Consider the following 15,695-nt stretch of genomic DNA (forward strand, 5'->3'; position numbering starts at 1 on the left):
CAGAGGTGATTTTTCTTCTTCAAGAGTTGCACTATCACGTACACTTAATAACAAAACGATTTTTTGCAGTTAAACTATTATAAAACGACTTTAAAAAATGGGTATCTTTTTCCGTATAAAAAAATGGAATAATTCCATTAATATGCATCATATCAAATAGCCGTGTGAAGCATTCGACATCTGACATTTTTCTAAGAATTTAAAAAAAAAAGACTATAATTTTATAGTTATATTTTGGAACAACCATAATTTTTATGGTTGTCTCAAAATATAACTATATAAAATTATAGTCACTTGAATCATTTTATGGTAATTTCAACTATTTTATGGTTATAACAACTATAATTATAGTCATTTTAGGTTGCCAACTATATACATTTGTTGGTAAAACTATATACATAGTTACTGTTATTATTATTATAGCAGTAATAATCATAATTATAGTGATATGTAATTATAGTTAAAATACCAAACATTTTTCTCTCAGTGTACGTAATTTGCCAAATGTTAGCGTAACTGTTGAAGATAGTTGCAAAATATATTTTTCGTGTAACACTAACTTACTTTTATATTTGCGAAAATTAGTGTTATATCTTAAATTGTTATTAAGAAAAGATCTTTGATGGAAAATGCCAATGTTTTGTAAATTTTGCTGGTGCGACTTCGCACCAGTGTGCCGTTTGAGGGTTGAGATAAATAACTATATCAATAAACATTTTATATTGTTTACTACTAAAAGAAACATTAGGAATTCGAAATATACTCATTTTTTATATTAGAAAAAATCTTTTTCAAACTCTTGCAATTTTTACATACATCCGTAAGTGTGAGAAATACCTACGATTATTCTTAGGGACAGTTTATGAAAAATTTATAAGTAATGCTTAGAAGTAAAACGTACAATGATACAACATAATTTATAAAATGTGTACAAAGTTTCATTAAGAGATATAAGAATGGTTTAAAGAAATAGAAATATTATTTATTATTTCATACTTCATCGAATTTCCGCTTAGGATTATGTGCATCTCTTGATAATTGATACATGTCACAGTATTCCTCCAATTCCTGAAAATTATATGATACATAAATAAATAAGTGTGTATATAGACATATATTTTTTACAGTTAATGAATTCTAGTATTAAACATGATCATGGGCGTATCCAGAATTTCTTTCGGGAGAGGTTTAATTGATAAAAATGATTTAATAAATCTGTTATCTCATAAACAGCATTGTTTTGCGTTAATAATTGCTTTTTTTAATCTTTTAAGATTTAGAATGTCTCCTTCCTGTTCCCGATTCGAATACAAAAAATATTCGATTTTGGAAATCACACACACACACACATACACACACACACATAATTTTTTTTCTAAAGAAAGTAGAAACAAGATTAAGTTATTAAAAACAAAATGTATATAGTTATGAGTGGAATATTTATTAATATTTTAGCGCATATTCTGTTTTTTGTTAAAAAAAATATCGCTAAAATTTTCTTTATTAGACATTGTCAAAACTTACCGAAGGTTTCAAAAATTACTTACATGATTGTAAATGAGAAAAAATTATTTTTTGTGACAACAAAAATTTACTCAAAATAAAAAAAAAATTTTAATTGTATATAATTAAAAATAAGAAATGATTAAAAAATTTCGGAGGAGTTTGAACTCGCGAGCCCTTCCGCTAGATGTGTCCATGAAACTGATTGGATAGAGTAGAGCAGTTGGCACATAAGTTGGGATTACATTTTCTTAAGGAATTTCAATAAAAAGATATATTCTACTATGCAATAAAACAGGAATAAAAAAGGTATAAAAGAAACATAAAGAATTAAAATTCAATTGGACAATATATCAAGCTTATTATAAATTATATAATACTTTATCTTGGAAAAGAAATAATAGAAAAGAAGTGATATTTAGTTACCCTCTTATTATACTTTATCGCTATTTCCTTGATATAGGATACATTTGATGAATTCATATTCTTTTTTAATTTCTTAATGCATTTTTCCTCAAGATTTATCTCGCAGTATTGATCAGATAATTTCAAGAGCTCTGTATAACGAAAAATTCATTTTAGTTACGAATTAACCCTTCGGGCTCACACTTTTTAAAAATTCTGTAATGATTACATCGGAATCAAAATGACTTCCAAGCGCATTTAACTGACTGCCGTATTCAGTTTTCATTTTATAAAGTTAAAAAAAATTATTAGTCAAATGCACTCTAGAGTCATTTTGACGCCAGTGTGACTACGAAAGGTTAAAGACAGTATTAATATGTAAATAACTAACACTCACCTGTCATCTCCTTTGAACATGTATAGAAGACACAGCCTGTGTACAAAAATCTAAAAAAATTTCTATACACATCATATGAGTAATCACCATATTTGATAACCCTGTTCCAAAAAAGATGTTAAAGTACAATACATAAATAAAACATAAAAAATTTTTCATAAAAATTCTGTATAGTCTTTTCATAAATGATACCTTTGTCTGTTTTGCATCTCATTAAACGCAAACATGTTTTTGAAATATGAAGAACGCATTTTCAGAATGCTTTTGTGAACGTAAATAGATTGCCCGTCCACTTGTATTGTAAGATCGCTCGTGGACTTCAGAGATAAAAAATAAGAATTAAATTTATAAATTCGCAAGTGGCCCGCAAATTACGAACAATATAAAGAGCATACAGCTACGCGCAAAGTATTTTTTGCGAATGTCATATATTTAAAGTTCTTACCTTAGAGCTAAAAATTATAGACGTTTCGGCCTATATCTGGCTACCTTCAGTATACAATATAAATAATATAAAAATAGTTCGCAGTCATAAGATTAAAAGAATTGAAATAAATAAACGATCAATGATTCTTGATCATAAGATTAAAAGATTAAATTAACAATGAATTTTTGTTCGAATAACACTCTACGCTTGTGTATGTTGCCGAAAAATCTTTGTTTCTATTCGTTCTTATGAGACTTTTATATTGAAAATTATTGCTTCTATTCATTTTAACGAGAGACTTTTATATTGAAAAATTGTGAGAAACACCAGATTTCCAGATTCTAATAAGAATAAAAAAATTCCAAATTTTAAATTATCAAAAACCGATTCCATTTTTTATATATCTATATTTTATAGACGTACCTGTGCTTGTTACAACGATCCTTATTATTATTCTCCATCAATATTTAAATTGTCCTTCTTAATGTGAGACAAACAATTATACGAAACACAGAACTACTTTTATTAGTAAAAATAATTCGAACAAAAATTTATTGTTAATTTATTTTTATAATCTTATGACTAAGAATCATTGATCGTTTACTTATTTTAATAATTTTAATCTTATGACTGTGAACTATTTTTATATTATTTATATTGAATACTGAAGATGGCCTGATATAGGCCGAAATGTCTTTAATTTTTATCTGTAACGTAAGAATTTTAAATATATGACATTCGCAAAAAACACCATGTGCGTGGCTGTATGCTCTTTATATTTTATGTTTAAAATAAGAATTGTTAAAGATAAATGCAGGTAATAATTTAAATAAAAAGAGAAAGATTATTAGATACGTAAAAAATAGGCTAAAGATTTATAAAGAGTATAAAAAGGAGAATTGAAGTAAATACTGCCGACATGCGATGTTAGTATAATTTCAATAAACGATGTTCTTATGACGTTTAGCACACATACATGTCTCCAATCAATTGGAAATTCATTATAGTAGAAGAAAGAATAGAACAGAGATTGAGACTTACACGATCATTGAACGCGTTTCTTAAATCATCCATTATATCTTTCTCTTCATCTGTGTAATTTTCTTTTCGCAAATAGAACGATGAATTTTGTCCGTCAAATATATTTGTATATTCACAGACAGCAAAACGCTTAATTTTTTTTCCTTGTAAACAACCCTGTATGTAAATAAGTCCATCGTCGCTAGATTTGACAGCGCTCATAAATTTCATGGCGGCGATATCTGATACTTTTCTTACATTAGGTATATTTATCTGTTAATCGCAAGATCCTTTTCTTTATTATACATATATTTCAGTTTTTATTATCATGAAAATTATAAATAACAAAAAACTCACTTCGGAAGGAGACTCTAAACGTCCTGCTTGTCCGCAATTTCTATTAAAATTCAGTTGTCCGTGAATGTTTGCACCCCAGCCATAAACCTTTCCTTTAGCAGTAAGTGCAAGGATATGATCAAATCCTGCGACTACCTTAACTAAAATATCACAAAATTGGACAAATATGATTATTTAAATTATATAATATTATATTTATAAATCCTCGATCCATTTATACATCTTTATTTCTTATAAATAAGCTAAGAAGAAAAATAAATTACCTATTATTTTTTGTGAGAGAGGAAGCAGTTTAGATTGTATGAGCGGTCCATAAAAGTCGGTATTAGTATCAGTACATTCGTATATTTTTCCATCTCTAGTAATAAATACAGAAGAAGATTTGCCGCAAGCAATGCCACTGATTTTTAATTCTACGTCATCACTGCCTTTAGTATCAATTTTCCCCGTGATGATTAAAGTATACGACTCATTGCAACATAAGCGAAAGCGATATAACTAAATGTTAAATAATTTCATTATATTTATATACGATTCATGAATATAAATTATTATTATTGTTATACTTGTTATAATATTTTAGATATATTAGCAACTTTACCATTCTTTTGTCAGTTAAAACGAGAATATTGTCATCGTTAACTGAGGATTGTACAATGCGTGTATTGGTCCAATCAATCTCATTAGGCATTTGACTTGTGTTAGGAAAACATGAACTTCTTTCAATTGTATGTTTTATCCCGATTGGGTCCCAAAGATATTTCTTTTGCATAAAAATATTGTTATCGCATATTTTTCGTTGTATTACAGATATGCACACAACATAATGTACTTAATTTAGTTGCAAAATTATAAAATATCATAGAATAAAATAATGCAGCATAAAAGCAAGCTAAAAATTAACAATGTATTGAATTATCTGCACTGCTACATATTGTTCAATTTATTGAACAAAATTTACACAAAACTTCTATCAACTCTATCAATTTACTGAACTTATTGATAAAAAATATAAATATAAAAGATTTAAATGTTGTGTGTGTGTGTGTATATTTGTGTTATGATATATTACGAAATGTGTAAAAATATTACATGATGTTGTAAAAATATAAAAGACGTATTATGTACGTTTATTATATACGTAAATTCACTTCTATATAGTAACTAATTTAACTATAGAGAATATAAAAATGTTCTTTGTATCAGCAATATTTTTTTCAATTTTTTTTTTTCTAAAAACAATATTTATGTTATTTCTTAAAGAATTTATATTTTCATTTCATCTCTCTCGTATTCTATATATTATGAAATCAAAATACAAACCTTTTTATACTCTCTGTTTAGATCGACTTCTAAACACATAAGAAAATATTTAAAATGTATTGAATAACGATTTGTATTATTAAAGTTCATACAAATATAAAATATTTTTTGTAATAAATTTTTAATGTACCTCTCCACCTTGAGTAACCCAAAAAGAAGAGCCAATATTATTTGTTGTAACATTAGTACCATAGGTGTTAATAAAAAGCTTTAACTTCTTCCTGAACAACGAATATTTTTGCTGCCTAGAAAAACAGTCAATAATGTAATAAAACTATTCATGATTGCGTGGAAATCAACAAATTAATATTATTCGAATATTTTTTATTTATCTGAAAAGTTGGCAAACCTATTTAATGTCATCACTTGAAGAATTATAACTTTTTTATTCTTATTCAAAATTCTTTTGTTCGAAATTTGGTAAACATCTCACAGACAAAATATTACTGAAAATACAGATCTCACCATGCAAACGATTGATAATTTTGTAAAATTATTTGTATGGTTGTTTCAAATTTAAATGATTATCATATAATATAATATTAATTTTAATAATAATTTTATAATTTATTATTATCCTGATATTTTGTAGACATATATATACAGGCTGCCCGATAAGATTTGACGAAGCGCTCGTGTGTATATAGAGCGGAGTAAACTAAGTCGAATAATCCTGTACCATTTTACAATTTTCGCAGTTAACAAGATATTAATTAATAATAATTGTCGAATATTTCTCTTCAATAATTTTTTACTCTAATATTATCAACTTAACAGAAAAACAGCAAGAGACAAAAATTGTTTACTTTCTTCTTATAGAATTCTTCAAGAATTTTTTCAAAATTTTTATCAACTTTTCATTACCGCATTTACTTATGCATATGTATATATTGGCAACTATTTTTACTGATATAAGAGAATATGGTATTAAAAATTTCTAAAAAAATTCGGTAAATATACAGTATAATGGATCACCTTTCGATGACCTTGACCTTAACATATGTTGTTAAGGTCATGACCCCGAGTGACCTCCAGAAGGTTTTAGGCCGCGGTCGTCCTTCGTTAAAAAGTTGTTAACAAAAGAAGTTTGAAAAATAATACATTGTTTCTGCTATACATGCAATATTAAATACCATTCTACATAGATTTTGACTTTCAACACGAAACGACTCTCACCCTCTCCTCCTCTGCAAAGGGGCGCGCGACTCTTACCCTCCCCCTTCCCCCTTGTAAAGGGGCGCACTGCTCTCACCTTCGATTCTCACCATTTCTTCCCCCATGCAAAGTTATCTGCGCCCTTTTAATTTAATGTACATTTTTATGTACAGTGGATTTTGCTTCGCGCAATAAACAGGAATCACCTCGAAGCAAAGGAAAAAGTGGAAGGGAGAAATCAGTATATGTGTATCAATAGAGGACATAAAGGGTTTATATAATGGCTTATTGAAATCAGCTAACAGCGTTTGTACAGGTTGTCGCGAGGATAACATTAAATCCGCAAAGATAAAATTCTACGAGTTTCTTGCTTTGACATTGAATCGCGACGAATTAATAAAGTATTTGTGTAAGAAAAAAGTTATCCGTGAAAGAGTTGATATGTCCACGATGATAATGAGATCGAACTTAATAAGTCTTTACTATTATTCCAATGTCAGCAACATTATTATAAATAAAGACAGAAGTGTAAACGAAAACGAATTATTCGTAATTTTAAAATTAGTGCTATGCACTTGGTTTTCGCATTCGCTTTTATTTATTGATACAGTTTGTGGGTTTATTTGTTACGGGATGATGATGAATAGTCCTCGACAAAAGTTTCTACAAAATGAGTTAAATATCTCACCATGTACAGCAGTTGACTGGAATAACTTTTGCCGAGAAGTAAGGAACATATTTCGTTTATAAAAATAAATATCATAGAACGTTATTCAATTACGATCTAATTTTTAGCTTATGAATGGTTGATACATAAACAAGATCAGATTGGTGGAAATGGAGTTATAGTTAAAATTGATGAAGCAAAATTTGGCCGTCGGAAGTATAATCGTGGACGACTCATTACAGGGCAATGGCTATTATGAGTGGTATCGAACGTAATACTAAAAAAATGTTTGTTGTGCCCGTTGTGTTCCGTAAAGCAGAAATATTATTGCCACTTATCAAAAAATACATTGCTCCGGGATCGATAATTTATAGTGATTGCAGGAAAGCATACAGTGGTATTGATGAAGTGTATCGACACGAAACAGTCAATCATTCGCAACATTTTGTTGATCCAGATACAGGCGTTCATACTCAGAACATTGAACGAATATGGAGAGCTATTCGTGGAAGTATTCTCCGATGGGGTCGCAAAAAGTCTCATTTTCATCATTACTTAGCAGAGTTTATGTTCAAAAAAAGATATAACTTCGATGAACGTATAGAAACTTTTTTTGAAATAATGACTACTGAGTATCTTCTGAATGAAATTGTATGAAATGAATGAATCAAAGATATTATATCATTGCGTTATGTCATAGCATTATATCATAGCGTATTTTCAAGCGTTTATTTAAGTGTATAATAAAGCAGAACATTTATTTTAAAGTACAGAATTTTTGTTATGTAGCAGAATTTTCTTTCGGAGACGCCCCTTTGCGGAAGGGTAGAGGGGTGAGAGTCGGAGGTGAGAGTCGTGCGCCTCTGAAGCAGGGGGGAGGGGGGAGGGGTGAGAGTCGCTTCGTGTTGAAAGTAAAAACCTATGTAGAATGGTATTTAATATTGCATGTATAGCAGACACAATACATTATTTTTCAAACTTCTTTTATTAACAACCTTTTAACGAAGGATGACCGCGGGCTAAAACCTTCTAAAGGTCACTCGGGGTCATGACCTTGACAACATTTGTTAATGTCTAGGTCATCGGAGGGTGGTTCGTTATACTGTATATTTACCAAAAATTCTTAGAAGTTTATGAGAAGAAAATAAACATTTGTCACTTCTTGTTTTTCTAAAGTTAATGGTATTTGAGTAAAAAATACGAATGATCGACATAAAAATATCTAAAATAAGACTACTGAATATCTATGATATCTACATTGCTAAAAAAATACAGTAAAATCAACAAATTGTTTAAGAATTTATGATACAATAAATATGTTTGAATATAAATGCATGAATCCCATCTTCGGTTTAGAATTACATTTCAAGTTCGAAACGATGAAATCGGCACGCAGTTTACTTGAAACGGAGATTGTTAGATAGTGTTTGCTGGTATCTAGATGAAATTAACTAGATAATCTAGATAAAATAGCTTCATCTTATCTTTACTAGAATATGTATGTATATTGTCTTTATCGGTGTTTTAAATAAAAAAGTATTATATTTTCTCAAATTATCTAGATAATTGATTTCCATCTTAAATAATTTAAACAGGATAATTGTCTAGATAATATTTGAGAAAAGATAACACTTTTTTATTTAAAATTAACAGATAAAGATAATATAAATTCTAGTAAAAATAAGATGACGCCATTTCATCTAGATACAGGAAACTGTTCAACAATCTCCGATTCAAGCAAATTACGCCCCGATTATTTGTCAGTTTTTAAACGGTCGTTTAATAATTCTAAACCAGAGCTGGGATACATTTGTGACGTCATTGTATTTTTAGTATACAGGGTGTCCCGAACTTTTTTGCCAATCACTTTTGTGTAGATAGAGCGGACTAAACTGAATCGAAAAGTCCTCTACCATTTTGTAATTTTCGCAATAATTAACAAGATATTAATTATTAAAAATTACAAAATATTGGTCTTTAATAATTTTTTACTCAAATACTATCAACTTTACAGAAAAACTGCAACAGACAAAAATCATTTATTTTCTTTTCATAAAGTTATGAGAATTTTTTCAGAACTTTTTTTTACTTTTTAATACTGTATTTTCTTATTTTTACCAACATGAGAAAAAATATATAGGTATATATACAGGGTGTCCCGAACTTTTTCCAAGTCGAATGCAATGAATTCCAGCTTTGCTTTATATAACCTTTATGTAACCTTTAGCTTTATATAAAAAGTCACTAAACGGAAGCAATCCGATTCTAAAATATTAATGTGCATGCGCATCATTATTCTACAGTTACTCAGTGGCAATGTATAATATATTTCTTCAAAGATTACAACAAAAAGAAAAAAGAAGAATTTTAAACTTACCAATATTCTTGTCCAGACAAATTCACCTTATCTTCAGACATCTTATTATGTAGGTATATTTAAAAACTCGTATCGTAAATATCCAACACCTGCACAGAAAATATGATACAATAATCAAAATCTATCAACATTAAACAGTACTGTGTATTATACAATAATGCAATGCACCATGTGGCTGCTGATGCTTCGAAGCGGAAGAAAAAAATTACTAAATAATTTTTTTTCTTTAAGGTGCCTTTTCATACTGACGCTAAATGCGGAGTCTACATAGAAATAGTAGCGGTCGTAGGGTCTTAAATCGTAGAAAATTGACCAATCATAGTCGATTATTCTCCTCATATTTAATTGCGATTGGTTAATTTTTTACGATTTAAGGGGATCTCCTAAAGCAAAGCTCGAACTCCGAAAAATCACTAGATGTCGCGCCGCGCGCCGCACATCGACATGTCTTTTTATACTACCACAGCAATATCTCACGCAGCCTATGATACACGCAGTCACACATACGTGTCAATTTTCGTACAACGAATTCATCGCGATAAAGCGTCTAAATCTAATTCTAAGAACTCGACGTTGTATGTTCGTGCAAATTACGTGTTTGGGAACTATTATTTCGTACGTTCGGGTTGCAAAGCTTTCATATCAAACAAATGTTGTCACGACTTGACAGCTGAGACGCCATGTTACATTAAGAAATGGTAAAAAATATATTGATTTCGAAATTTTTGATCATTCTCAGCGTAGACTCTACTTTACAAACACGTATTAATGCATATACTTTAATCCTGGAAAAGGATTTTCCAATCCGTGAAAGAGAAAAAGAGTATTCGTTATACAAAAATTATACATGTTTAAGTTGGTAATACAGATCTTTAGGATCCCCTTAAGACTCTACGAACGCTAATAGGCGTGTTCTTTTTGGCTGAACCTTTGCACCAGTTCATCTTTTTTCCTTTTCTTTCCAGCAGGAAAGATGAACTGGTGCAAAAGTTCAGCCAAAAAAAACAGGCCTATTGTAGACTCCGCATAAAACAGGTTACAAAATTAACGCACGGTATTCGTCAATTTTTTTCACATCTGTTTCGACGTTGAAAATAAGTGTTAAGTGTCAATATGAAAGGCATCTTTATAACATATGTTCCAAATTTAATACTCTGAAAATCTATAGTTTAGGTTAGCTGCACTATAGATTTTTAATATTAAAAGATCTTTGGATGCATTCAAGTCGACAAAACTAGTCTGCTCGCTGAGCAAAGGAATACGATTGGTTGTTGCTTATAAATTCAACCAATCACATCCAATCGCTTGGCAAGCAGGCTAGTAACTTTGTCCGACTTGAACACGTCCATTTATAAAAAAGGCCGTTAATTTATGCCATAATCCGTAAAAATTGATTAATCATAGCCGATTATTTCTCTCTTATTCCACTGTGATTAGTCAATTCTTACAGATTACGGCTTGTATAAATAATCCCTAAACCCTCAAACACAATGAAAAGCACAGGCAACAGAAACAAGGAATAATAGATTTCAACTTATCGAAAATCTTGTATTCAGGTATACACGGTGTGATTTTATTCTTTCTTTCTATTCCAGATTTTATTCTTTCTTTCTATTGTTTATGCTTTTTCTCGTGCTTAAGGTCATTTGATAATGAATTCTAGAATAGGAAACAGTTAGGACTGTGCACAATTAAAAGAATAGGAAATAGAGAATAAAGTTGCAGCTACAATAGAAGGAATAAGGAATTAGGAATAAGGAATAAAGATTTTAGCCTATCAGATATCGGATACACCGAAATACACGGTTTCTGAGGTTGGAATCCTTATTCCTTATTCCTAATTCCTTATTCCTTCTATTGTGGCTACACCATAAGGCCCTGCGCACAATGGAGGGAATATTAGGAATAGGAATAAATATTAAGATTTCAACCTGAAATCGCGTATTCCGATGTAATTAGTATCTGATAGATTGAAATCTTAAGGGCCTGCGCACAATAGAGGAACAGGAATTAGATATTAAGATTTCAACCTATCAGAAACTGATTACATCGGAATACACGATTTCTGATAGGTTGAAATCTTAATATCTAATTCTTGTTCCTCTATTGTGCGCAGGCCCTAATACTTATTCCTGTTCCTAATATTTGTTCTATTGTGCGCAGACCCTAAGGGTGCATTAACAATAGAAGGAATAAGGAATACGAATAAGAAATAAAGATTTCAACCTATCGTATATAGAAACAGTGTATTCGATATTTGATAGAATCGTTATTCCTTGTTCCTAATTTCTTATTCCTTCTATTGTGGCTGCACCTTAAGAATTTTAACCTATCAGAAATCATGTACTGTGGAATACATATTTTCTAATAGTTTGTTGTCTGTTCCCTATTCCTTTAATTGTGCATAGTCCCTTTCTCGACAGGAAAATCTATGCAGAGACCTCTATCAAACACGAATTTCTGTTCAATCATAAATGACTGAAAGAATCGCACTGTAGTCGTAATCAGAAATACTACTAGATATCAAAAAAGCAACCCAATCCCTTGAGTTAAATATTTTGTTATTTTTAATTTCCATCTGTTTCAAAATGTAAATTAATCTTTATAGTTGGTTTCGACACACATTAACGTACTATAATAAATTCAATATATATATATATATATATATATATATATATTGAGCAATGGAATCAGTAGCAATCTATAGAAATAAAAATAACTCAAATTGGACATAATTTAACATTATGAATTTAACAGTATAAGTGTTTTGTATAATTATTTTGGTGATCCATCAAAATTATTTTCAGATCTGTATTTAATTAAATTTTAGATACTTCAGTAAAATCATTATTTTCATTTATCGATCAGAAAAAAAGAAAGTAGTCCGAAAAAAATCTGCAAAAATTTATCTCTTGACGGAGTCGAGTTGCGGTTTGGATTTACATCATCCCTTTGTAAAATTTCCAGCTAGGGAATGCGCGACCACGCGATACCTATGTACGGAACCCAGTGTTCTCTTGCACTTCTGTCCAGGAGGCACTAAAAGGCACGATGGGTCCGCGCAGGAAGATATTACATAATGCGAAATAAGGACTATCCGTAGGGTAGACTGTCGTGAGTTCGGGGTGACGAAGAATAGCCGATCGGTTGTGCGAGGTGCAAAAAAAAAACAGGCACACGATCCACTTTGTATTTCTCCCTTTCTCTCGTTCTCTGTTTCTTTCTCTTTCTTTCTTTTTACCTCTCTCGAGCCCTTGATCGCGTGATGACGTGTGCTGGACGTGTGCACGCGACGCGGTGCACGTCTCGCGATACCCGCTGCGATCATCGTCGCACCATTTTCATCACTCGCCCGGCATGCGATCGCCAGGGAAGTAAACCGACCTTCTCGTGCAAACGTAGCACGATGTTAATCTGCATCAATCTCTGTTTACGATGTCCTGCAGTTTCTCGCGAAACTGATTCGCGTGTATAATCCAAAGAAATTATATATACAAAGGTAGAAATTTTTCGGAACTTAAATCTTTTGCATCATGCATAATTACAAGAATGAGAATGTTGCTACATGCAACATGCATTATATGTATATCAATTGTAAAATATTGTTTTAAAATAGATTTATGATACATTATCTGTTTTAATTTAATTTAAAAAATACTCTGATGTGAACGTTTTGTGCTCCTCCGCGATATTGAGACGTTTTTTCGATCACATTTATTAAGTTTCTTCTTATATGTAGAAAAAAATGAGTATTTACAACATTAGCCAATAGTAGTCTAATTAAAAATAATTATATTAATTCAATTTAGTATTAATAAAATAAATTTTATTAAAACACAAGAGCATGGCGTATTTGTTTCATTAATACTGTCATTAAGTGTCATTGAATTAACAAGATTGTTTTCGATTAGATTGTTGTTACTGCTGTTAACATTTTTTTTTTGTTAATTTCTGTATAGTTTAAGAAATGTACTTATATTTATATTAAAAGATAAAAAAAATAAAACGTGGACCACTCGATATTTCTTAAATTCTTTAAGCATTTCTTAAATTGGAAGGAAGTCACTATATAATTGTCGGAGAGAGAAGGAGAGAGACTATATAAAATATTTTTCTTAAATTTCTTAGATATTTCTTAAGTTAAAAAGAAATTACTAGTTATCAGAGAAAGACTAAAATATTTCTTAAATGGAAAATAAATTACTAATTATAAAGAGATTAAAATTATGCGAATTCTGTTTCTTTTTCTAGCCCTTTTACAATACTGTGTCCGTGTCACGCACATCTCGGGCCAACTTTTCCCAGAGTGGACTTTCAATTTACTTTCTGCATTTCACGTCGCGTAATCGGTCCGGTCGATCCCCGCTGAAAAGTTAACGATACGATTAGTCAGCTCCGTTCCCAGGCGCCGATAATCATGCGAGCGCGTGCCGCGTACGATTCCTGTGTGAACTTTATCGTGATCGCAGTCCCCCTCCTCCACCCTTCCCCCCTCCCCCTCTCTCTATCTCTCTCTCGCGAATGTCCCCCTCCGCACTCCCGACACGCGTGAACGTCTCCGCGACGTACGCACAAGCGTGCGAACGCAGACGGGGGGTTGACCCACGCGAGGGTGGCACCGGAGTGATTTCATAGTATCGCGCGGCTATCTTTTCGAGAAATTGAAAGAAGGCATCCGGCTGATTGTCTTACTCGATTTTATTACTCGTTCTCTCTCTCTCTCTCTCTCTCTCTCTCTCTCTCTCTCTCGTGCAAATAAAAACACAGTTCTCATCTCCATATGCAGAGGTATTATAAGAATTTAACCCTTACCGTACTAATATGGGTAACTAGTGACTGAGCGATTCCTGTTCGTGCAAGTTTCTTTGAGTCTTTCGGTAATTATAAATTATACTACATTTTATTATTTTCCAAAATAAAGAGTCAATATTTATTCTAGAAAGTTGAAAGTATGTTGGTGAATTTTTAGAGATTTTTTGAATTATTTTGAAGAGATGAAAAAACGAAGAGATTTAAAGTCACCCTTGATGGTATGGATGAGGCACCAAATTGTAGATGGTACGATAAGAGTTAAGAATGATAAAATATTTCGATGTGAATGAAATCGTAGAATCGAAATTTCGATGAATAATCTGTTAATTTAATACTGAAAAGTAGTGACTAATTATATTGAAGAAAGATGTACTGAATATTAATACACATTTCTTTATAAATACTAAGTAAACATTTACTTATATTAAATAAATATTTACTTAATAAAAAATGATAGTTGAATCAAATTAATGATTTTTGTACCGAATGAATATATATGTTTACATTTATAAATATATTCGAACAAATATTTAGCATTCTTTTAAAATTTAGTATTCTTTTTTCAGTGTACTTATTTTCAGTATTAAGAAATGCTGTTGTTCAGTGCTTTTAGTACTCAAAATAAGTTAATCATTATCTGTCAGTATAATTCAATTGGATTTTTATAAAGATGTATATTTTTGGAAATTTACAGTTTGATAAACTCATTTAAAAATGATCTGACATAATAAAGACTAACAGAATAACATTTTATATAAACTTTCTCAATGACGATAGAACCGTCAAGTTAAAGATATTGCGCGCTTTCTAGAAGACATAGATGATAAGCCCTTAAAGAAAATTATAGCATCGGGAAACAATAATCCTCAAACGATTATTCAAACGAATTTCGATGGGAATTCACCCTAGACTGGAAAAAGGACCGTTTCCGGTCTCTTTCTTCTCGCACATCCGCTGACAGCCGGAGTGTCGAGAAGATCGCTTCCTCCTCGATCTCCTTGACCGAGTGCAGCGCAGGATCCAGCCGGTAGTCGCACAATCAAGGGTCCGCACACACGCACACACGCATGCACGCACGCACGCACTCTCGTACACAAGTCGCCGCAGACGTTCCCACGAAAATCGCCCCTCTCGATTTGCGTTCCCCCTTCGACGACAACCCTGTCTCGCTCTCTCTTGTACGCCGTGTGCGGGGTGCTTTTCACCTCGCGGGGCCCCTCCGGTGCCCCACTCTCTCCATCCCGAGGGTGCA

General features: G+C 31.3%; 1 protein-coding gene across 1 annotated transcript; it reads right to left on the bottom strand.

The window, feature by feature from the left end:
- Window positions 1-990: 990 nt before the first annotated feature.
- On the bottom strand, window positions 991-9,672 carry LOC108764284 (RCC1 and BTB domain-containing protein 1-like). Its single transcript, XM_018512434.1, has 10 exons — window positions 9,632-9,672; window positions 5,563-5,677; window positions 4,711-4,872; window positions 4,373-4,607; window positions 4,110-4,249; window positions 3,783-4,025; window positions 2,498-2,649; window positions 2,306-2,406; window positions 1,930-2,060; window positions 991-1,068 (listed from the first exon to the last, which is right to left on the bottom strand). Exons 1-10 carry the CDS (start codon window positions 9,670-9,672, stop codon window positions 991-993), a joined length of 1,398 nt encoding a protein of 465 aa, XP_018367936.1.
- Window positions 9,673-15,695: the final 6,023 nt, after the last annotated feature.

This window comes from Trachymyrmex cornetzi, unplaced genomic scaffold, assembly GCF_001594075.2.
Source record: "Trachymyrmex cornetzi isolate Tcor2-1 unplaced genomic scaffold, Tcor1.1 scaffold41, whole genome shotgun sequence".
Classification (NCBI taxonomy): Eukaryota; Metazoa; Arthropoda; class Insecta; order Hymenoptera; family Formicidae; genus Trachymyrmex; species Trachymyrmex cornetzi.